Below are 22,226 nucleotides of genomic sequence, written 5' to 3'. Positions count from 1 at the left end.
GAAGTAACAAGAACGGTGGTCGGCGCTGCTAACTTCTCACTTTCTAAAAGCTCTTTCTTGATACGCTTACTTGGCGGGCCTTGAGTTGGGGTTTCGGAGGCTGTCTTGGGAGAAATGTCAACATCCTCCAGCATCTGGGTGTCTTGTTCTTGAGGATCTTGCTCAGTGGAGCGGGAACGCTTCCGAGAAGGTTCGAAAGGCTCCTCAACAACGACTGTTGAGTCATGTCGTGCGATGATCCAGGCAGAAAGGTGACTCAATGGAACTAACTCGTCATCATCTGTATCGGCAAAAGCAGGGTCTTCCTTGAGATAAGACCACTGAGGGGACAGAGTGATAGGCTTAATGAACTCCTTGATATTCTCCTTCCTAGCATATCTGGATACAGAATTCTTGGAGTTGTGGTCAAGAAGTGGAACAGGCGTCGTTTTGAAATTGGTAGATAATGGCTGCGCAAGTGCGACGGTTTCTAGTCCTGGTGGATCCAAAAAAATGGCTTCGTACTCCCAAACGAATACTGCATCCTCACCGGCTTCTTCATCTTCCTCAGGCACTTCGCCATCTTCTTTCTGCTCATCCTGCTCCTTCTTTGGTGTGATTTCCTTTTCTAAATCATCAGCAAGGGGTTCAGGCTTGATTTCCTTGATAACATCATTATCTAGTGCTCCAAGTTTTGCATACGGTGTACTAGAAGTACTGGAGACTTTTGAAAGACTAGGTACCCTGGCTGGCGAGCTTTGGAAAGGCGTCGGGGTCATATGCTGGGGCGCTCCCATATTGAGTGGTGCTGTCTGTTGATAGGTTTGAGATCCAGCTCTCTCTGTCGAGCCCTGATGTGATTGAACTTGAAAGTCAGGCGTTGCTGAATTAAAACTGGAACCCGAGTAATTTCGTTGTGGCCGTTGGTAAGAGGCACGTGATGCTGAGACCGTTGGTGTATTATTCCAACTCTGGGGAGAAGCTTGAATATTCGGAGTTTGGAAAGGTGTCATCGAGGCTAGATTTCCAGGGAAGTTACCATTCTGGGAGTAGGTATTTTGCGGTTGTTGATATGGCTTTGGGGGTTGTGGAGGACCATACTGCTGGGGACCATTCGGATAATTAGGACCAGCAGATTGTGGGGGGCCGTTAGCTTGAGGATGCTGATTGTACTGTGGAGCTTGGTAGCCTGGGCCATATTGAGAAACGGCTGGGGGGGCACGGTATGGTTGTTGTGGTGGTTGCTGGTTGTAGGGGTACTGAGGACCTGGAGCATTGAATTGCTGATTTTGCTGATACGGATTAGGTTGAGGTGGAGCTGGTCCCGTGTATTGCTGATACGGTGCGGCGGGTTGAGGGAACGAGCTACGACTGTTACCAAACTGAGGAAAAAGAGGTAAAACAGAGTATTCAGTCATAAGCGCTTCTTTCTTGATGGGTGAATGACACATTGCAGCATCCTTGTGCTTGTTGATTATGTGTGACGTTTGCAAAGTTTTGCTGTCCTTGGTGGCATTCCTCACGGAGGTGCCTGAGATGAAATCAAGTTGCTGGGGCTGGGGCCGATACAATAGCAGCGACGCCTAGCGAAGCTTATATCTAGACGTGAAAGAATGTTAACTCGAGTAGAAAGGATGTGCTTACGCTGGTGTTTGCTGGGATGAGCTCGGACAGGCTATCACAAAATGACCTTCTTGGCCACATTTGAAGCAAACCGGAGGACGATTCCCACTGTTATTACCCTTCAGGGGTTGTGGAATCTGACCTGGCAAGATCCATCCAGATGCAGACATGGTGAGTGTGCAGTATTACTTTTTGCTCTTAAAAAGCCATGCAGCCGGTGCTAAGATTGCCGTGGGAAAGCGAGAGCAGAAGGCGAAGAATCGAATTGGCGCAAAGTGCAAGTGCACTCCTCGAAGGTTGCGGCACAAAGCAAGGACTTCAAAGGTGCGGTGAAACGTATGTAGTTGGCCGTCAAATGTTACATGAGCAACTTGAACTTTGGCGGCCGCGTAGAGCTCACACCCACAGCAGAAAGCAAGCGAAGCCCCGTGATCAACGGATGGAATGCAAGGCAAGGCAAGGGAAGGAGATTGAATGCAGCGCAATTATTGGCATAGGAAAGAAGGAGGCCAGAGAAGACAGAACTTGAATGAAGATTTGAAAGAAGATTTGAGATGACAGTTGGTGGTTTGATAAAAAGTCCAGAGCGACCGGACGGGCAGGGGAGAGAAAGGGAAGAGCGAATTGAAAGTACGCGACAGGGATTATGCACCCGATACTGTATTAGGACTAGACCAAGAATTAGTACTTTCGGCGATCACTGGGGCTTTTAACTGCAAGCTTGAAGCGCAAGAGAGAACAGCACGCACGCCTCTGCAGCAGTGTTGGTAATCATCGGTATTTCGAAGTATTTCATACTGATGTTGAGGCAAGCTTGTTTCTTCCACACCACCCGTCACTCCTTAAGCCTCTTTGATATGACTTAGACGCAACACTCATCCCGCGACGACGACCATGTTGCTGCGCCAGCACTCATCAACGAAAGATACCGCATGTGCCAGCTGCCCCCCTTCGCCTCCTACTCCTGAGCTCCGTGGCGAGCACCACCATCGATAATCGGTCTACCTTACACTGGCAACATGCCTGGCCTGCCTTGTATGCTCAAGCTTTTCCAGACAGCGCCTGTCCTTCAGCTAACTGTCTAGCTTCTGTCGATTTGGACGAATGTATAGAAAGCCTCTACAAGAAGAATCTGCTTGCAGAATCGGTCATTGAAGCAATATGTGCAAAGACAAAAGAGTTGTTGATGCAAGAAAGTAATGTTGTACATGTGCAAGCACCAGTTACAGTAGTTGGAGATATACATGGTCAATTCTTCGACTTGATAGAGATCTTTAAGATTGGAGGATGGTGCCCAGATACCAATTACCTCTTCCTTGGTATATATATTCATCCCAGGAAGTGGAGATATTCTAACAGCTTCCCAGGCGATTATGTTGATCGCGGCATGTTCAGCGTTGAAACGATTTCCCTTCTTGTTTGTTTGAAGCTTCGATACCCGCACCGAGTCCATTTGATACGAGGAAATCATGAATCGAGGGGAGTTACACAATCATATGGGTTCTATACCGAATGTTCAAGGAAATATGGAAATGCGAATGTCTGGCACTACTTTACGGATATGTTCGACTTTCTGACGCTGAGTGTGGTCATCAATGACCAGATCTTCTGCGTCCATGGAGGTAAAGACAAATCATTCACGAAAAATCTCTTCCACTTGGAAAAATGCATTTTGTCACAAAATAGGGCCCAGCAGCTAATACATACACCCCCAGGTCTCTCCCCCTCCATCCACTCGATCGACCAAATCAAAATCATCGACCGCTTCCGCGAAATCCCTCACGAAGGCCCTATGGCCGACCTAGTCTGGTCAGACCCCGACCCCGAGCGCGACGAATTCTCTCTCTCCCCCCGTGGCGCGGGCTACACTTTCGGCGCGCAAGTCGTTAAGAAATTCCTCGAAGTAAACAACATGTCGCACATCCTGCGCGCACATCAACTGTGCCAAGAAGGCTACCAAGTCCTATATGATGACAGGTTGAGTACGGTGTGGAGCGCGCCGAATTACTGTTATAGGTGTGGGAATATGGCGAGTGTGTTGGAGGTTAGCGATACGGGGGAGAGGTTCTTTAACGTTTTCGCTGCTGCGCCCGAGAATGATGTGCATAAGGATGGGCAGCAGCAGGGTGGACAGGAGAAGACTTCTGATGGGAGCCTGCTTCCTGATTACTTCCTATGAACGAAGAACAGCCAAGCACGATTTCTTGAGGGAGAATTTCAGGCGCTGGATTGTAGAAAGACGGGCAGGATAACGCTGCATGCATATGGAAGTAATTACTTCTTCCTTGTAGACCTTTGAAATAGACGGTGTAAAATACACCCAACATATCAGAAATCAAAGAAGAAAGTAAAAGCATATGCACACTAGGAAAATTGCTGTTTCATTTCGTGAATTCATTTCTCATCTCGCAGAAAGAACTGCCTCCGCATGTATAAACGCATTCTTGCCATGGAAACAATATCACCACCAAGTCTTATTGCTCTGCTTTGCTCAAATCAATCATTTGGTCATCAATCATATCATAACTTTTCCATCCATCATTCCAAGTATCTAACGTTCAGCGACAAATCTACCAGTCCTTCGCAATATCGAAAGCCCACTCGAACTCTAGATGGCGCTTCTTATCGTCGTCTATGAAGGTTGATATGGCAGTGTAGTGGCCTCGTGCTAGCATGCCGGTGGGGGCGTCTTCTTCGGCGACTGTGAAGAAAGTACAGGTTAGTATATTAGGGAGGGGGTGGGGAGAGTTAGGGAAGGGAGGCTGAACGTACAACGCTTGGAGTAAACGGGAGTCTTGTCTGTGTTTGGCGCGTAGGAACCCTAAATGTTCTATTAGCCTCCGGCCTTTGCGCTATGATATGTTTCTTAAGTGAAGACTCACAATCATCTCCTGATCTTTGCTGACTCGAATACCCTTCCTCTTCACAATCTGCACATAATGCAGCCCGCTCAGAATCTCATGCTGTACCTTGAACTTGGCGGTCATGCTGAACTTAGCACCCTCCTTGATCTTGAACGGCTTTTCTTTCAGGGTGGCTTCGGAGCCTTTGGTGGACAGGTCGATGGTGACTGGAGGGCGGCCTTCCGAATCCATGCTTAAGGATAGGATGATACAGTGGCGAGGGTCGTTGGGGTCGCTGAGGTCCTTGCCGCCGCCGCCGAGGCCAAGGGATTGCTTGTAGCGTTGCATGGCTTCATCTTCGGCATCTATAAAGGTAAATAGTCAGTATTTTGTGGGTGAATAGCTGGTGTGGGGAGATAGGAAGATCTCGGTGAGGGGTAGCTCTGGTAGGAAAACATAGCTATAGCTACTCAGCTAGGTTTCTATTGTCCGGCAGAGACAAGGAAGTTTCGTGCCGGTGAGCAATCGGGAAGCTGCAGAAGGTCTCGACGAGGATCGGGATGCTTTGCTCTTCTGCTGTTCTGTTGTTCTCAACCTCCCAGCGACCCACACAATGAGGGGTATGGTCTGCCAACCTAGGTAGGAAATGAATCTCGAAAGCTAGAATTACCAGCAAATAATATACGCTGTAAATCCAAAGGGCAAAGATAACAACATGCTATCAAACTGAATAAATGCCAAATTCAAAAAACATACCCATGTTATGATACTCATCCATCGTCTTCTTCTCTCCCACCTTGAACCCCTCCGTCTGCTCTGGCAAGAGCTCTTGGTCGTTGGTTGTGGAAGCCATTTTGATATTTCTTCTGCTTGAATGTGATTGGGCTGGTGGAAGTTGAAGTTGGAGATTTGGGAAAAGTAGCAGGAATTGCGAACCTTCGAACAACCACGACCGATTCGAGAGTTGATTGTGGTGGGGTTGCTGCGCACCCCTGTCACCGCCGTTCTGTAGGTAAGGTCCCGCCGCGAGAGCACGTGAAAGGAGGGATGGATACAATGATACTGAATCGGAAGTGTGAGTGCAGTTGAGGAATCAAAATATGACGGTTTCATGGCATCTACTAGGAATGTTAAATACAAACACACAAACAAAGAAGAGCACATAGAAGTAGCTGGCTATGTCTGGTAATTGGTCACCTGATTCAGGGGTTACCACTCCTGATACAGAATCTGAAGGGAGGATGAAGGGAGGACCCCTGATGTCGCGAAATGCGTATTGATCAGACAGGTAGAGTGTGAATTTGATTCTACCTAAGCAGTCTCGGAACAACTTCATTCAAACATCCAAAGCAAGCCAAGCCATGTCGTGAGCTCCTTCCTCCTTCGTACAACGCATACTCTTCTCTCCAAGTCCGGATTGGGAAAGGACAAACCTTACTACCCTGACCATCGATTAAAGTAGACAGCGCAAAGCGCAACGCAACCTCTAAAATCTCTCCAGCCCAGGCCAGGGATATCCTTCACTTTACTTGCGCGACAATCCTTGAGACATATCCATTATTCGCATCGTCTACCCATACCCATATTCTTATCGCCGGTCTCCATCGATTCGCGATATCAACTTTCGAGCCTCGCGCGCGCTTGTCGCCGTCCAATCGTGTTGACAACGTTCTGCGCTCCGAGAAAATCGTCGTCGGCACAGCTTATTAAGTCACATCTCGACGTGTCACAACAGGCGCATTCGTGATCTGGTGAGTTAGGATAGATGCGCATTGCTTCCATGCGATGCGCCGCATATTCTACACTGTTAGGTCCTGTATCTAACTTGCGAAGGAATCATAGGTGTACATCCTACGCGTCCGTCATATTTCCATCTCGGACAGCATCGTCGAACTTGAACATACTCTTCACTACATAACACATTGTAATAATTCATACAATGGCGCATTCTCGACACCTTCCCGAACGCGTCAACCCTCTTATGACGGAAGAAATACCAGCATGTAAGACGACGCGCCTATCAGCGCAACCGGCTTCATACTAACAATTGTAGATGAGACTCTCGTGGAGCGTCGTCGTCTGGGCCAGACCGATCTCGCTGTGAAGGCTGGCCAGGTCGGAACGTCAAACTCTACGAAGCCAAAGAATCTAGGCACTTTCGACTATGCGCATCTGCGCGCTCCGTTGCCGAAAGGGATTGTGTCTGGGATCTTCAAGCCTTCGCCCGCGTCCTACTTCCTTATGCGACGTAGCAATGACGGATACATAAGCGCCACAGGAATGTTCAAGGCGACTTTCCCTTATGCCGAGGCTTCCGAGGAAGATGATGAGCGCAAATATGTGAAGAGTCTCGAAACAACAAGTACAGACGAGACAGCTGGTAATGTTTGGATTCCTCCGCAAAGTGCGCTCAAGCTCGCCGAAGAATATCGAATTCTACCATGGGTCAAGGCACTGTTGGACAACACACCTATTGAAGTCAATCCTACCAAAGACGGTGCAGCAAAGCCAGTTTCCTCGCCTCCTGCATTCTTCCTCATGCCTCAAGAATCGCTTGCCGCCCCTACGCCAAGCCGTGGCCGACCACGTCGATCCGCATCTCCCAGTAAAATCGCCTCGCCAAAGAAGCATGGTACCGCGTCTACAAGATCACGGAAGACGAAGAAGGAAGATTCAGCTGAGCCAAGTCCTAAATTTGCTAGCAAAAACCTCCAACAGGCTTTGAAGGCTGCCGGTGAGGAGGCTGAAAAGACTATTGAGGTTGAGACGATTACCGAAGAAGTTAAAGAAGAGCTGAAAGTTAAGGAAGAGCCAGTGGTTCGCGTCAATGTTGATACGGATGTAGAGGTCAAGGGCGATGTTGAGACGACTCATACGCATGTCGAAGTTGAGATGCCAGCCGGATTCGCCGACCTACCATTACCTGAAGATACTGAGGCCATGATTGCTAAAGCAAAGGAAATGGTAGATGCCGCAGTGAAGGCCCAAGAAGAAACTGGCCAAGCCGTTGCTTCTAGTAGCGCACCAAAGAAATCCAAGCGAAAGGCTGAGGAGCTTGAGGATGAGGAGAATGATGAAGGGGCTTCGGAACCTGCTCCAGCAGCAAAGAAGGCAAAGGTGGAGACAGAGCTCAAGAAGGAACGCGTCAAGACGAGAGCTTTGATTGGTATTAGTGCTACGTTGGTGGTTGGGTAAGTACAATCTTTGGAAAATCCTAGTCGATCTACGAGGCTAACTCATATAGTGCTGCCGTACAATATGCCTTCACCACACTAATGTGAAGTTCCTTTAAAGAGCTCTTTCTCGTTTATAATCCTCTTTGCTGTTTTGGGGGCGTTGTTAAGTGATGGGCTGCACATACATACTCTCGCTTTGGAAGCCACACTGGATACCCCGTCTGGATTGACCCCATTCAAGTCGCAAGATTAATTGCGTACTTGTAAAAATTCGCCCTTTTCAGGCCCCATTTTTGTAGGATTTTTAATTTCAGAATGCAAGACAACTAAAACAATGCTGGTGCTCAAGGGGTATCGGATCTCATCGCGCCTCCCGATTTTGGATGGGCACTTCATCGTGATTTAAGCGAATTTGGCATCTCGTTCTTTCTCCATACTTCAAACGAGCAGTCCAAACCCTGACATTTTACCATCATTCTCGCATCGATGCTATAAGCGAAAGAGGTGATCACTACATGCTCAGCCTTGAGAGAGCATTCGATGTGAAGTTTCCAGCTAGAAGTGCCACAATGGCGCCATCACGTCCACACAAACCTCTGAGCGAAACGACGAAGGCGATACTGGCCACCAAGATTTCTGCTCGTGCGAGTGACCATGCGCAAACTCCTTCAAGGACTACTCCTGGAGTCCCAAGCAGATGCCGGCGAGGAGAATCTCGGCAACAGCAATTAAGGTTGCAGGTGAATAAGAATGTTGGTCGAGCCAGCAGCAGCTCGGATTCTGAAGGCTCCCTGTCTAAGCCTCTGGTCAACCCTTTCCCGCAGAAATGGGATGCCAATGCTTCGGAGCCGTTCAAGCATGGTGAGCATTCAGGCCAACAGGGACGTGCTGGGCACAACGCTCCTCATGTTGATTATCAGACGGTGGTAAATGCAAGGCCTGCGGAGCAGTCCAAGAACTCTATGTGTGCTGGAAGCTCTAAGCAGCCTCCAAATAGCACACCGGTAGTCAATGGGAATGGATCTCGCCAAGTCGAGGAACGGCGTGACCTCTACGATCTTGACGAGTTCCAAGTTTACCAAGAGACACCACAGGCTCCAAGGAACCCTCTTCAAAAACACACCCACAACAAACAGCATATCTCCATTAGCGACCTTAACCAAGAGCAGGAAGAGCAAGGAGGCGAGACTGATGGTTGCCATGTCTCACCATCCAGCCAAGAGAGTCAAGCATTTACACTGCGCGTTAATCAACTTCGACGAGATTCGAAAACACCTATGAAGACATACTCCCAGAATCGAACAATTGCGGCTACTCAAGGTCGCATTTCAGTAGGTAAGCAAGTAGCTGACGAAGATAGTGATGTCCAACATAATCAGTAAGCCATCTTCCCGTCAATCAATGATCAAGTTGCTCCGGCGACCTTCACTCGTCTAAAACCTAGAGCTGACTAGTACTTTTCTATAGAGAAGTTGAAGAGGAACTCGATCTAATTGACATCGAGATCTTGCATATTGGAGAGGACGATCATGATTTGCTATTTGACAGCCCTCCAAGCCCTCCTACCCCCCCAATTGCATCGTCATCGCTCAGTCCTAAACGCCCCAGAGAAGACACCGAATGCAATCAAGCTGGGAACTGGGAGGAAGAGGACTTCGAGGAGCCAACACCTAAGAAACAGCGACAAGCAAGCCGTCAGATTCCCAATGTGATAGCTAAAAAGGCTGCTCTACAGGATATCAGCCGTCGAAGAGCATCTAAATCATCACGAGAAGCTACAACTGTTCAGAAGAATGCGGCCGGTAAAAATCCGAAGTCGAAGTCCTCAAAGGTGACGCAGAAGGAGACTCCCCGCAGATTGCCAGTCAACGAACTTGTTACTGCGCCAGAAAGATTTGATGGCCCAGACAAAGAAGATGATATTGGTGAGATCTTAGTACACAAAACTATCAGATCTCAACTCATAGTTTGCTTAGTTATACCCTCAGAGTTGCCGGAAGATCCAATCCTGATTTCCTCCGAAGAATCCGAAGCCCCCAAGAGTCGTCGTCGAAAGACTACTACCAAAGTATCTATCAAACTGCGTAGCAAAGGCATTGGTCCGATCAATCTTTCCGAATTTCGTATACCACAAGCTCAAGGAGCTTCTCGGAATACAGAACAGCCTACATATTCAGACGGTTTCGTCGGCAACGAAGCTGAACCCATCGGACGAACGATGCCTATGCGCCAGCAAAATCGTCGCCAGGGCCCTACGCAGAAGCTGACGCTCCACATCGGCGAATTAACTCTTGTAGCGGAGACATATTCTGAAGACGACTTTCGGGAAGAGCAGGCTCGTCAGAAGCCACGACGCAGAGCCAATAAATTGGTCCCCTTCCCCCAAAATGCGAATGGTGCGGATGGAGAAGATCCCATGATGATTGATAGTGTCGAACATCATCATGCCAAACACAATTGTGAGCGTTATCATGACGAAGACGCTTTTCAACAAGCCCAAGAGCAACAAAATACTCATCATAGCCACGAAAGTGGCCTTCATCGCGAACACTTTGGGCAAGAGACACCAGTCGAATCTTCCGGGTGTGACTTCATGGACGGGAAAGATACCAATGAACAAATAGCGATCGCCAAGGCAGAGCAAAAGGGTATTGAGCCTGCTCACGAAAAGCTTGTTCAGTCAGAAGATCAGGACATACCGCCTGGGCATCCTCATGAACCCCAAATTCGACAGTCGCAACTAACGTTGTCCAATTCCCAACAAGAGACCCCTATTGCAGTCAAATATGAAGCAATTGTTCAAACGCCAAGCAATCTCAAATCTTGCCTAAAAAGACAAGAATCAACAATGGGCCGTGTCAGCTTTCTCGAAGAAGCAAGAAGCCCAAAAGTCTCTCGATGTCTCATTCAAAAAGGAAGCTTTAGACTCAACGAGCCAGACAAAGCAAATCTCTCACAAAGCTCAAAGACAGTCTCGACGTCAAGACAATATTTGCAGAAGCTCGAGCAAGAAGATCTAGAGGCGTTGCAGCAACTAGATATGGTCACTACTCCCAGACCATCAAGTCGCACGGGTGATAGCGATGATGCGAGTGAGAGCTATTGTGACGCGGATATTGAAGAAGAAACATCTGATGAAGAGGCGGAACGTACCCCGGGTACTCGTTCTCAAGAGCATGACACCGAGCCGAAAAAAAGGACCATAGATATTGCGGCCATCGAAGAAGAACCGATGCTTGTCTATGTTGAGGTGCGAGAGAAAAACGCCGAGAATGTAGTACCCCTGAAAAACAATGGAAGAATGCGACTTGAGAAATTCACCCCAGAGTTTTTGTTGCCCCAGGAGACTACCAAACCCATTCTTGGGCAAAAGGCTCCACAAATAGTCATTGATGCTTGGAAGCCCGAGCGGATCGCTATACCAGCAGACAACTCACGTTCCCAGGTAACACGCCTACCGCAGATAGCCAGATATGCTCTTGATGCCGAGACACAGAACTCACTTGAAGGCCGGAACAGTATTGTCCCTCAGCATATCGAGGAAGTTAGCTTTGATAGTTCTTGGAAGCCAAGTCAATCAAGTCCAGGCGAGCTGCCGCCTGAAAACATAATAAATCTACCGGAGCTCTGCAGCAATTTGGGCCTGAAGACTGGTGGACAGGTAGATGCGGGGGTTGGTAGTACCACGTCCAGACCAAGCGAGGTTAAAAGAGACGAAAACACCACGCTATTGTCAGAGAATGCCGATGATTCCTACCAACCCACCCAGCCCATCTCCAGTGGGAGACTTATTGAAGTTGCCGAGGATATCGACAAAAGTCCAACTCCCTTGCCCTTTCGTCAAAGAGTATTAAACCAACGTCGCAGCCAGTCACAACGCATGGTGCAACAACGTCGGCAAAGTCAGTCGTTAAGGCTCACTCACTCCAGACAGAGCCCAGAATTAGACGGCAATGCAGCTGGTCATGGCCTCGAATTTCAAGGGTCTATTGAACTAGGCGGCAGTCAGACTCTACTCCGGCACGGAAGCATTGTCAATAACAATGAGAGCCAAGGTTCGACTATACTTGGAGCAACCCGACCCCTCGTGGGTCACCTCGGGGTTTCTTTGGCTCGTAATGCGTCCGAAAAGAGACCAATTAGACTACCCAACATTCAGTCCAGTGCAGAAATTCCCGAAACCCAATTTGATAGCGAACACGAGCATGAAATCGAGTCTGAAGTGCACCAATCTCAATTATCCTATGTTCCCGAAAGCATCAGTTACTTTGCACGAGCTTCGCAACAGCTTCAGGATCCAATTCGCTCCACAAGATTTTCTCGTACGAAGTCCACGCCAGCAAGACCGGCTTTCTTTGGTCCTCCAAACGACAACCCGGGCTTAATGGCTGGTGGAATCTCCATGGACGAGGCCTTTGCATACTCGCCTAACCAAATATCCCCTACCAAAATCTCTCCTCTCAATAGGACTCCTAGACTTCCTACACTCCTAGAAGCAGGGTCTAGTCAACGCAAAAGCTTGAAGACACTTGCGAGGCAGGCTAGTTTAGGAATGGGAACGACCCCCGGTATGGCGAGGAAGAGGATGAAATCTTTGCCGTTCATTCCGCCATTCAAACGGACACCTGTTGGTGGAAATGATGGACGAAAGGCGTCGACGGCGTAGGTGATTGTTGGGGTGGGATTTGAAGAGGATGTGGCATTCCTATACATGGGTATGGGGCGTGTATTGCTACGTTGCTATCTTACGGATACGAGAATTTTGGAAGGATATGACTAGCTTGAGCATATTAGCGAGAGTTTAGAAAGGGGTTTAACGGTTTCACATTTGTTTTTAAGATATTGCAGGAAAGAATTATATGGGACAACGGGTAGATTATTAGCATTTTGCTGGGTTGGGTGGCTGTATGTCAAGGTAGATACCCTTAGCTTTTAACAATCAAAACAAATCATATCACCCGACTGACCCAAGGCCTTTGTAGTCTGTATATTAATTTACAATGTCTAATTTCCTAAACATCCGTTCTCCAACGGGTATCTTGGTGTTATGCCAAACGCCACAAAGTGTCTAACTCGTACACATATACATTCATCATCTACTCCTCAAATCCACAAGATCATCATCATCACTATCCCCACTCCCCAAATCCCCCAAGTGCACAATATCCTCATCCTTCCTCCCCTCTGCCCCTTCCTCCTCCTCCTCCAACTCCAGCGCCTCACCACCCGCAACCAACAAAGCGCCCTCCTCCTCCTCCCTCTCACCAGCCTCCAAATCCCCATCCTTATCCTCCCCCTCGTCCCTGCGCCCAATAATCACATTCCCAGCAACCAGCAACGCAGCGCCCAGGAACCACAGCGGCGGCAGGGACTCGCTGAATATGAGGAAGCCCAGGATGGCGGTTAGCATGAAGTTCGCGGACGTGTTGAGGATCGAGACGCGGGTTGTGGAGGTGCCGCGCGCGAGGGCTTTGGTGAAGAGCGTCCACATTATGGCGTTGAAGAGGAGGTTTAGGAGGAAGAAGAGCTGTGGAGTGGGAAAAGAAGGGTGTGTTAGTTGGTACTCATGAATAGTCCTGGTTGTAGTTTAGGGGAGAGGTGGATGGAGGGGTAGGGGGTTATGGGAAAATTACCCCTCGCACAACAACTTCGACTACTTTCTCGCCATCACCCAGCCCCAGGAGGTTCGCGATAGATGTCGCAAATGAGGTGGTGAGTTCGGTCGTTGTTCTGTTGAGATGGGCAAGTGTCAGCTAAAGTAGAGCCGATCCGATTAAGCCGTGAGACCATTGACATGAAGCCGGTGCGTCCGTCACTACGTACGGGATCTCCCGTTCCTGGTAGAGCTGAGGAGAGTATATAAATAAAATCCGAATCCATATTTCCTTTCTTCCCGTACAACATAACTATGAGATATAATATCAAAGGAAGTGGAAGTAGAGTGAGTAAGTAGGCTTCACATACAACTTAGCAAAAACGCCATTGAAAGCCGCACAAGCACCACTCATAATCGCCAGCGCAATCCACTGCGACTTGCGGCTTAGATCTTTAAACTCCATCTCGTCTTTCTCTACCCCTCTTGTCTCTTTCTCTTGCTCTCCCACTAACTTGGTACGAAGAGTGGTGGAGGGGTTGGAGGGGTTGGAGGGTGGTTGTCGTTGCGATAGAGATGTGCCAAGCAATGGCTCGCGCGGGAACGTGTCCAAGGCTGTGCTTGTGCTTGTGCTTGTGCTTGTGCTTGCGGGAGTGGTAGGGATGTGAGTGTGCTTGTGCTTGGCGGAGGAGCGCGTACGAGGAGGCATGTCGATTCGTAAGGGGCTAGAAATAGATGGGTGTATGGCAGACCGGTGGAGGTCGAAGGAGCGGAATGCGCCGGAAGAGGTATACAGCGCGGAGCGGATTCTGGCGATGAATGCCGTGTTGGTGGTGTGACGCGTGGGCGTGTGAGGTGAACTTCATGTTGTGGTTTACTTCCGTAAACTTGTGGGCCGAGTGTGATGCCAAGATATCGATCGATCGGATGGGAAATGGAAATGGCCGGCCGAAGATTCCGTTTGGATAAAGTTTAGCAACTTCGTGAGGTCTATTTTGGTTTCAATGTTACATTTGCTAGAGGGACATGCTCCGTAAGTCTCGATGGCTAATTTGAATGTGCCTCATCCCTACACTACATTGAGGCTATATGCAAATTAGCTACTCTAGAACAAGATGTGAAACCTAGCTGATCTGCAACAGACAGGAGGTAGTAACCACGTTTGATACTGTAGAAACCTGCGGACAGCCTCTTCTTTGGTTTCAAACAACTATTTCTCAATATGTATCTAGTAATTAAGATATTATACAGTAAGAATAGAAATTCGTAACTTGTAACTTATTTGCTCCAACCAGACGCCCAAAATGCTGACCATAACTCCGTTCTCGATTCGAACTCCTTCATGTACAAATTCCGTTTCCTGCTCATGAACCAACCGTGTGACAACTTCGAACAGAAAATTGTAGACCACTTCTGGCTTCCCATCCATGCATGGTGAAGCACCCAGTCTACCCTCTTCGTCAGTTGTCCAGTGGACCATCGTACCCACATATAACAGTATATCTGACCAAACTGATCTGACTCCCCTCCAATTCCTGGGCCGCGAATTTCTTATCCGGTGTCTCGAACGTTCCCGTAGACAGTGCCGGAGAACCTTCGTAAATTGAAGAAGATGGCCTTCTAGACTGTTCCCAAGGTGACAGTGCCCTAGACGTCGGCGGCGCTGGAGACAGTGGCATAGATGAAGGAGTTCCGGGATATAGCCCAGGAGATCGTGCCCCATAATAAGACGGTGCTCCAAAAGTTTGTGTCCCTGGAGACGGTGGCCAAAATGGTGATCTGGGACCAGGTGCTTCAAAAGTCCGGGCTGCTGGAGACAGTGCCCTTGGGGGTGGTGCTCTAGAGCTAGGGGCCTTAGGAAGTGGCTTTCCTAATATAGACAAGACAGAAAAGCGTGCAGCTTTCTCGTCCGTCAACTCCGGCCAATCCTCCTCCAGAAGCTTCTCCTCGCGTGGTTTTCTGTACCTGCGACGCATGAAGAGGACGATGATGATGGTCAAGATGATGAGCACAAGGGCTGCGATGATTGGAATGACAATCCCGAGGACGTGAGATGGTGAATTTTCTGGTTTAGGTATCGTGGACACACTGGCGGGCTTTGAGGTTTCTGTCGGTACACTAAGGCTTGATGTGTCGATTATTATGGCAGAAGGGAAAGATGTTGCTTCTGCTATTGGGATTGTAGCTAAGGCGGTTTCTTGTGTGTTCGAGGGAATTCCAGCTGGTGTTGCTGCAGCATTTATAGGATCCAGATATGAAGCTTGTCGTCGTCCTAATGACAAAGTCTGAACTGCTGATAAAGTAGATGTGACATGCGTAATAGGCAAGCAAAGTGTGTCGGCATTTGGAGACCCATCTTGGCAAGCTGCTGAAGCTGTTGGAAGCCACAAAACGGAAAAAATTATGAAATACAGTTTATTGTTCATGGCTGTCCAAGGAAAGGTAAGTCATGATGATCGATTCAAAAGAGAGGGAATCGCCAATTTTGATAAAGAACCTGAGGAAGATGTGGAGATTTGTGTCTTGCTGAAGGAACACCGAGGGATGATACTGCAGCACATCTTGAATCCTGGCGATATTAGTCAGATCTGAGACGCGAGACCCATTGGCCCCCCTGCCACCTAAGTGGGTAAATAATCCTTCTGTGGGAATCAGCCGCTCGCTTCCCCATCGAAAACGTGAAAGAAGGATACGACGCACCTAAATACAACGTCACCTTACTTTACAGCGAGGCGTGACTATTATGCTCTAATTCTGGGAAGCGGCGCAAGGCCAGACTAGTTGAAACATATGAAAATGATATAGAATGGCTCAACTAGAGCCAATAACCAATCGGACAGGTATACCTTAGTATCGCTGATATAACCTACTCCCTTGGAGTGAGGCGGTACTCGTAAGATACGAAGGTTCGCTAAGCAGCTCCTACGCCGTTCACACGAGGTCCCCGGATAGGGTAAGAGTGACTGCCTGATATGCATGTCAGAGGGCAACCACCCATTTCACCTACTTGCATAGAGTATGGCGCAAATATTTGCCATTCTCTGTTCTATGTCTTAAAGGACATTTCGTCTCGTACCAGACCATGCCTGAATAAACGCCGCCTCCCTATATCCGATGAACGCCTGCATGTGCTCCCCTGTGACAAAGTATCCGCCCGCTCGGTATCGATCTGGTGGGGTCAACCGTGGAGGTTTCGTGAGATGAGACGCATTTAAAAAGAAAAGTACCCGGTAAATCGCAGCATCGCAAACGAAAGCGTGTAAATGTATGAGCTCATTGTGGGTCTCCAGGTCGTTTGCTGTTGCAGCTCACGATTCTGACCTTCTCCGCCTGGACTGTCTGACTGGAGTTCTCCATCTTAAAGGTGACATCCTTTATCAGAAACGTCCAAACTTCGTCGCAGAAACGGTAGGTGTCGAGATGTCCCTACAGCGGCATCAGCAGCTGCCCCTCACCATAAACCATCCTCAGGGTCAAATACCTTAAAAGATAATCGTGCCTTGACCTTCTCTGCCAACACCTCGGTGATACTCCGATCAAAGTTCGCCAGAATCTTCATCGCCAACTGGGGCTCAATGCGACGCTCGCTGATCAGGTCGTCGAGGGTGTCCGTGAGCGCCATGCCGATGCTAGAGGGGCACAATATTAGTTTCATGATAGATAGCAAGAAAGGCCACATAGTAAAGCAGAGGCACAGTACCTGCTACGGCGATAGAGCTCGTAAAAGGACTGTCCGTTGGCGGCCATGATTATTTTATTTCGCGGAACGGCGTTGTAGAGGGAGAGTTCGCTTTGTTGGCTTGAAATGATTGATACCTTGCGGGACGGGAGCCGCAATGACGCTAGAGCATTAGCGGATTTGTACGGCAGCCCAAATGCCCATTCTGACGAGGAACTTCGAGATGGATTGCAACCTGAATAGCTTCGACAACAACGGTTCACCTCTGGTCTAGTCTTCACGCCCAATTGTGCCAGCAACATGAGTCTCAAATATGGATTCGGTGGTGCTACCACCGCTTTGACAGTGGTTGGAGCTTGTAAGTTGCGGAGAAAACTGGAATGAAGGCCGGAAAGAACTGACAGCTCCTAGATATGCTGTTTACCGGTGATGGAGAAGCCTTCAACGTACGTTGGGAACCTGTAGACTCCCACTAGACCTGCGACTGATAATGGATAGGTCGGACAATTCCTCGAGGATGTATCGCCGTACGCTTGGGCTGATATGGGCATTGGCTTGTGCATAGGATTGTCTGTCGTGGGAGCAGCATGGTAAAGCTTCTAGCTACCCCTCATACATCTGCCATCTCTAACGGCTTTCAAAGGGGTATCTTTATTACGGGTTCCTCGATCATTGGTGGAGGAGTAAGGGCCCCTCGTATTCGAACGAAAAACTTGATCTCGATTATTTTCTGCGAAGTCGTGGCCATCTACGGCGTCATCATGTCGATCGTATTCTCCTCGAAACTCCAGGTTGTAACAGGAGAAGCCCTGTACTCTGGACAAAACTATTATACTGGATACGCTCTATTCTGGGCTGGGTTGACTGTGGGCTTGTGTAATTTGATCTGTGGTGTGTCTGTTGGAATCAACGGTAGTGGTGCTGCTTTGGCAGATGCTGCTGATCCGAGTTTGTTAGTACATTGTTTCATTGCCACAGAACTACCACTAATAAAAATGCTACAGGTTCGTCAAGATCCTGGTTATCGAAATCTTCAGCTCCGTTCTCGGGCTTTTTGGATTGATCATCGGTTTACTAGTCTCATCAAAGGCAGACGAATTCAGCGATGGAAGCAGATAGGAGATATATTACGAATTAAGGGGAACAAACTGGAGAATGGTGCACTTGTGTATACCAGCGAAGCGATGAGAGAGGGGGGCGTTCAGGTAGACATGCGGATAGCCCGTATTGATACGAGGATTGCATCACTATGCGGAGTAGGTGCTAGCTTGTATGTATCATATGTTTTCTCTACAAAATGCAAGACGAATATTTACATTGTTTTGTAAATACAATGGTACTTTTGAGTTTCCATGACGAGGGTTGAGTCTTCCTGAAGAGAAACGGAAGGAACCAGGGGCTGCTGTCACCTCCAGCATTCACTTTATCAGCAAAGGAAGTCGCCTTTCAGTGCAACTTGCCGCCATTATCTTTCAAAACCAAGATTGCCTTTCTCTCAGCAACCTCTTATCGCAACTTTCATCTGATATCAACCACCGTCGCGTACAGGAATAATAACAATGTCTCCTCACCACCAATGAGAGAATACATGTCGACAGATGACCTTCCTCTAATGTACCTCCAAGCTGTCCCCTATATCGCAGGAAAAGTCTACGGATCTTCGTCCTGCATACCTTCTCCATCCACAAGCAATCTGCTATTACAGCCACCCTCTCACCACCACCACCATCACCATCACCATGACGAGTCAAGGAACCGGGGACGAGAGCTCGGCTTATCTCGTCAATATGCAGAAAAAGGCGGCCACAAAGACGACTGTGTTACAGGAATTCCTGACGCAGCCAACTGACAAAGGTTGCTCGCTCCCTTACTACTTGGCAGTTCATAAGCTGACGAATTGAGATCAACTCTGCAAAAAGTATGCTTTGTATCAGAGAAGAGAGTTCCTCTTGGAAGAAGAGGTGGAGCGCTTGCAAACAGTCTTCAATCACTTTGCCGTTGAAGATCGAGGAAGCAAACGTATGCAAGCTCCTTATCCCAACTTCCGTGAGACGTTATTGGCACTTCGCGACTTCAGCTTTGTTAGATGTCGAAAATCACCCCGGCGTTATAGAATATACCTCGTTCAACGGCGTGCAGTAGGAGTCGTAATGACACGCCTCGTTACAATTTCAGAATCTGGTTGTACCAGCGTAGATTTGCTGACTTGTGAATTAGTTTGGACTGAATACAGTTTCACTAGCTTTCTAGCTTTCGTCCTTCCCATAACGACCACATGGCGATTAGATGCAACCCCTATGTTGTACAGGCTATTCCGCCAGCTTGGGTCATACCCTTATCACACACAGCCTACAAGCGATACCCTCACTTTCGACCAGATGGTCATGGCAATTCAGATATTGCATCGTCGTCTCGCCTCCTTCAAGGCCTGCCACGACAAAGGTGAGAGGGTGATAAAAAGGGCCACACCTATGAAAGACATGGAATTTTGCAGATTACTGTTCCAAAGTCTCACTGCGTCTGGAACAATCAAATCTGACCCAGACCCTCGGTTGTTTCCAGATGACGACGAGGACCTTCTTGATGTCCGCAGAACGTTGTGCATGTTCAGCGAACGAGGTATAATCAACCCTGATTCTCGTGGTGAAATGATTTACGGTGCTGGCGTACCCGAAATCTATCATTTCCCCTCTTCATTGTCGAATGATTTGAGCGGGAGACTATTGGTGAGTGAGCTTACCGTAGTATTTCGTTTGCTAGTTGCAAATAGGCCGGGGAATCCTGTGGACCATGATGTCGATGCAGAAGCAGACAGTATTGTGATGTATTTCGTGGAGAGTGAGTTTCAGAAACAGGAAAGTCTGTCGGATGGGAAAATCGGATGGAACACTTTCTCGCACGTATTGGCCGGAAAGAATTATTTACTGGTGGGTTACAAACTTTCTTTCTGTCTTTCGCGAGACAGAATCTAACCTTTGTACAGACGCATTACTTCCCGGCGTTTAAGCGGATTTTTAGCCCTTGTCTAAAAAAGGACTGTAAGGCAAATTCCCATTTAAAATCTTATAATTCGGTGTGAACTCTGGACCTGAGAGCTATGTCAGGAGCTAGAGAAACGTATTCCGCAATATGTGGAATCCCGGCTCCTGAGACAGCTCCCAAGATCTTTGCCTCCTTACTCTGATTCAGTTTACCATACTAATTCGTCAGCAGGGGTGATTACAATGAAGTGGCTTGATTCGCTGCCATTTAAAAGGGAAAGGTCCCCCTGACCGGGTTGAAGTCGTACGTGTTCAAGCAAGCAATTTGCGGAAGCCGGTGTTATGCTGCAGATCCCACGCGAAATATCTCGGAAGTCATGTTTCCTTGATGCTTCAGTAGACGATTCCGTAGATTCATTATTCAGTTTTCAGGCATGGCCGAATCGCTCATGATCTGCCGGTGACGAGAACGACATTCTTGCTTTGATACATGTTCCCGGTATATGTTCTTCTCTGTGACAGAGCCACCTCGGTGGCATGGCTGAAATCCATTATTTCCTGCAACAAGTCGGTCTTGCTTTTCCTTGAAACAATCCATTGTTTACACTATTCGTCGTCTTACAAATCTCCTTTCCTAAGCTCAAACTCACTCTTCCAACCCTGCAGCCGCAAGGAAAGCTTGGACATCAGGCCTCCACGAGTATATAGCTGGCTCCTCATTGCAGCCACACCTCAACTCCACATCGTTCCTGCTACTCTTCTTACAATGCAGTCACACATCACGAATCTCCCACAATATGCCTGTCTACGTCTTTGTTAGCTATATACGTTGGCTACTTTTTATTAGTTCGCCCACCGCAGAACGGTAGAAACTCATTTCCATCTGCATGAAGGCCAAGATTGAATGAATGAACGGGATGGAAGTTTGATAGCAAATCTGGATTTAACAGCCATTTCCCCCACTCCTTTGTCAATTGTTGAGGACCGAAGTTCGCGAAAGGTAGCAGTGAGTACGAGGAGAGATGCTCAGGATTTGAGTGAAGAAAGTAGCATATCGAGGGTTGCTTTCCGTATCCCGCCTCCAACTCCAAGCCCCCCTAGACAACCTTGTATTTTACTGCATGCTTTTTTCCTGGTCATAGTCATGAGCTTTTGAAAGGTTTGAAATACATACGTGATCTGATGCTCGGCTAGTTGGTCTGGGTATTATATTTGAGAGTATAGTTAGTAGTGGAGTAGGCGCCATTTCCGAGTTTTGTTACGTTAATTGAAATTATTTACCGAGAGTTTGTTAATATCACTTCTCATTCTGCACCTATAGATCTTGCAACTGAAGTGATCTTACTACTAAGGCCTGGAATCGGATTGCTTGGAACCTAGGAGGAAGAGAATGCATACTACGAGGAATATCTAGCGAACTAGAGCAAAGAGTTAACTGACTATGCTTGTCCTCCAGTAGAGGAGGTATTCTAGCAGACGCCATGGGACTTGGCAAGACCATATTCTATTTCGATGCTGGAGCGAGTGATTTGAATGAATGAATGGAAAACATAACAGCAATCTTGAACTTAATAGCATATGTATTCGCTACAATTCACTACAATCTACTACCTACACCTTACTTCGCTTTATATCCAAATTACATATTAAAGGCCAAAAGAAACCAAGTGGAAATGCCCTCACATCTTTATTGGACCGCTATACGGATTAGCAAGGTGTCGAACTTCGCCCTCGTGCTGGGCCTTGGACGGGCAGATGTGCCACCGCATCCGCCAAAGACAACCCTTGATGTTTCAAATCTCACGTCCTATTATTCGCGGTATATAAATACTAGATGCGAATGGTTAGAAGGCCTTGTGACTTCTTAAGGTGAAAGTGACTCGCCTATCATCATACGATTTGCATTTTCCTTACTATTGCTAATCATATTATCCTCTTAAAACTTATTAATACCAACAATATTGAAAAGAAACCATCAACTCCAAGCACTATGGCGCAACCCAGACAGATTTCCAGAGGATGCAACACATCTCTCAAGCTGGTGAACCATTCCCATCTCTTCTAAGAGTGTGTCGTCGACTGCTTCGCTATCTGGGGTAAGCCTCATAGAAGCCCACGTACATACTTCATTCACTGCACCAAATAATTTGCTGTCAAGATCAGGATCATCCAGCCATTCATTCATTCATTCATTCATTCATTTAAACAGCCAAAAAAATTTTTTTTTTTGAAATAACAAATCCCATAAAGTAAAAACCGGCGTTTTGAAGATCCGGTATCAAAGAGGCTCGGAAATCAAGCCCTCGAAGTTTCTCGCATGATGCTAGAATTAGGGATTCTCCAACACTCATA

At 47.8% G+C, this 22,226-nt stretch overlaps 7 protein-coding genes across 7 annotated transcripts; 4 read left to right on the top strand and 3 right to left on the bottom strand.

Moving 5' to 3' along the window:
• Nucleotides 1–2,527: 2,527 nt before the first annotated feature.
• On the top strand, nt 2,528–3,781 carry LHYA1_G000672 (putative serine/threonine-protein phosphatase; the record flags this gene model as incomplete). Its single annotated transcript, XM_031145663.1, has 3 exons — nt 2,528–2,921; nt 2,970–3,224; nt 3,318–3,781. Coding segments are annotated over 3 exons (1,113 nt in total), but the record flags the coding sequence as incomplete, so codon positions are not given.
• Nucleotides 3,782–4,172: 391 nt separating this feature from the next.
• Nucleotides 4,173–5,298, bottom strand: LHYA1_G000671 (Rho GDP-dissociation inhibitor; the record flags this gene model as incomplete). The annotated part of the gene is made up of 4 exons (XM_031145662.1): nt 4,173–4,303; nt 4,375–4,423; nt 4,485–4,810; nt 5,202–5,298. The coding sequence occupies 4 exons, from the start codon at nt 5,296–5,298 to the stop codon at nt 4,173–4,175; spliced, it is 603 nt and encodes a 200-aa protein (XP_031008969.1).
• Nucleotides 5,299–6,384: 1,086 nt separating this feature from the next.
• Nucleotides 6,385–7,726, top strand: bqt4 (Bouquet formation protein; the record flags this gene model as incomplete). The annotated part of the gene is made up of 3 exons (XM_031145661.1): nt 6,385–6,448; nt 6,499–7,636; nt 7,690–7,726. The coding sequence occupies 3 exons, from the start codon at nt 6,385–6,387 to the stop codon at nt 7,724–7,726; spliced, it is 1,239 nt and encodes a 412-aa protein (XP_031008975.1).
• Nucleotides 7,727–12,713: 4,987 nt separating this feature from the next.
• LHYA1_G000669 (uncharacterized protein) lies at nt 12,714–13,923 on the bottom strand (the record flags this gene model as incomplete). The annotated part of the gene is made up of 3 exons (XM_031145660.1): nt 12,714–13,148; nt 13,255–13,351; nt 13,586–13,923. 3 exons carry the CDS (start codon nt 13,921–13,923, stop codon nt 12,714–12,716), a joined length of 870 nt encoding a protein of 289 aa, XP_031009031.1.
• Nucleotides 13,924–16,487: 2,564 nt separating this feature from the next.
• Nucleotides 16,488–16,961, bottom strand: toa2 (Transcription initiation factor IIA subunit; the record flags this gene model as incomplete). Its single annotated transcript, XM_031145659.1, has 3 exons — nt 16,488–16,640; nt 16,696–16,843; nt 16,915–16,961. The coding sequence occupies 3 exons, from the start codon at nt 16,959–16,961 to the stop codon at nt 16,488–16,490; spliced, it is 348 nt and encodes a 115-aa protein (XP_031009030.1).
• A 232-nt stretch (nt 16,962–17,193) lies between these two features.
• Nucleotides 17,194–17,487, top strand: VMA16 (V-type proton ATPase subunit c''; the record flags this gene model as incomplete). Its single annotated transcript, XM_031145658.1, has 3 exons — nt 17,194–17,251; nt 17,305–17,339; nt 17,392–17,487. The coding sequence occupies 3 exons, from the start codon at nt 17,194–17,196 to the stop codon at nt 17,485–17,487; spliced, it is 189 nt and encodes a 62-aa protein (XP_031008999.1).
• Nucleotides 17,488–17,654: 167 nt separating this feature from the next.
• Nucleotides 17,655–18,012, top strand: vma16 (putative V-type proton ATPase 20 kDa proteolipid subunit; the record flags this gene model as incomplete). The annotated part of the gene is made up of 2 exons (XM_031145657.1): nt 17,655–17,845; nt 17,898–18,012. 2 exons carry the CDS (start codon nt 17,655–17,657, stop codon nt 18,010–18,012), a joined length of 306 nt encoding a protein of 101 aa, XP_031009029.1.
• Nucleotides 18,013–22,226: the final 4,214 nt, after the last annotated feature.

The sequence above is a fragment of the Lachnellula hyalina genome (assembly GCF_007821495.1).
Source record: "Lachnellula hyalina strain CBS 185.66 chromosome Unknown contig00009, whole genome shotgun sequence".
Lineage (NCBI taxonomy): Eukaryota > Fungi > Ascomycota > Leotiomycetes > Helotiales > Lachnaceae > Lachnellula > Lachnellula hyalina.
The sequence above is the reverse complement of the archived record's forward strand: the minus strand, read 5'-3'. Positions and strand labels throughout refer to the sequence as shown.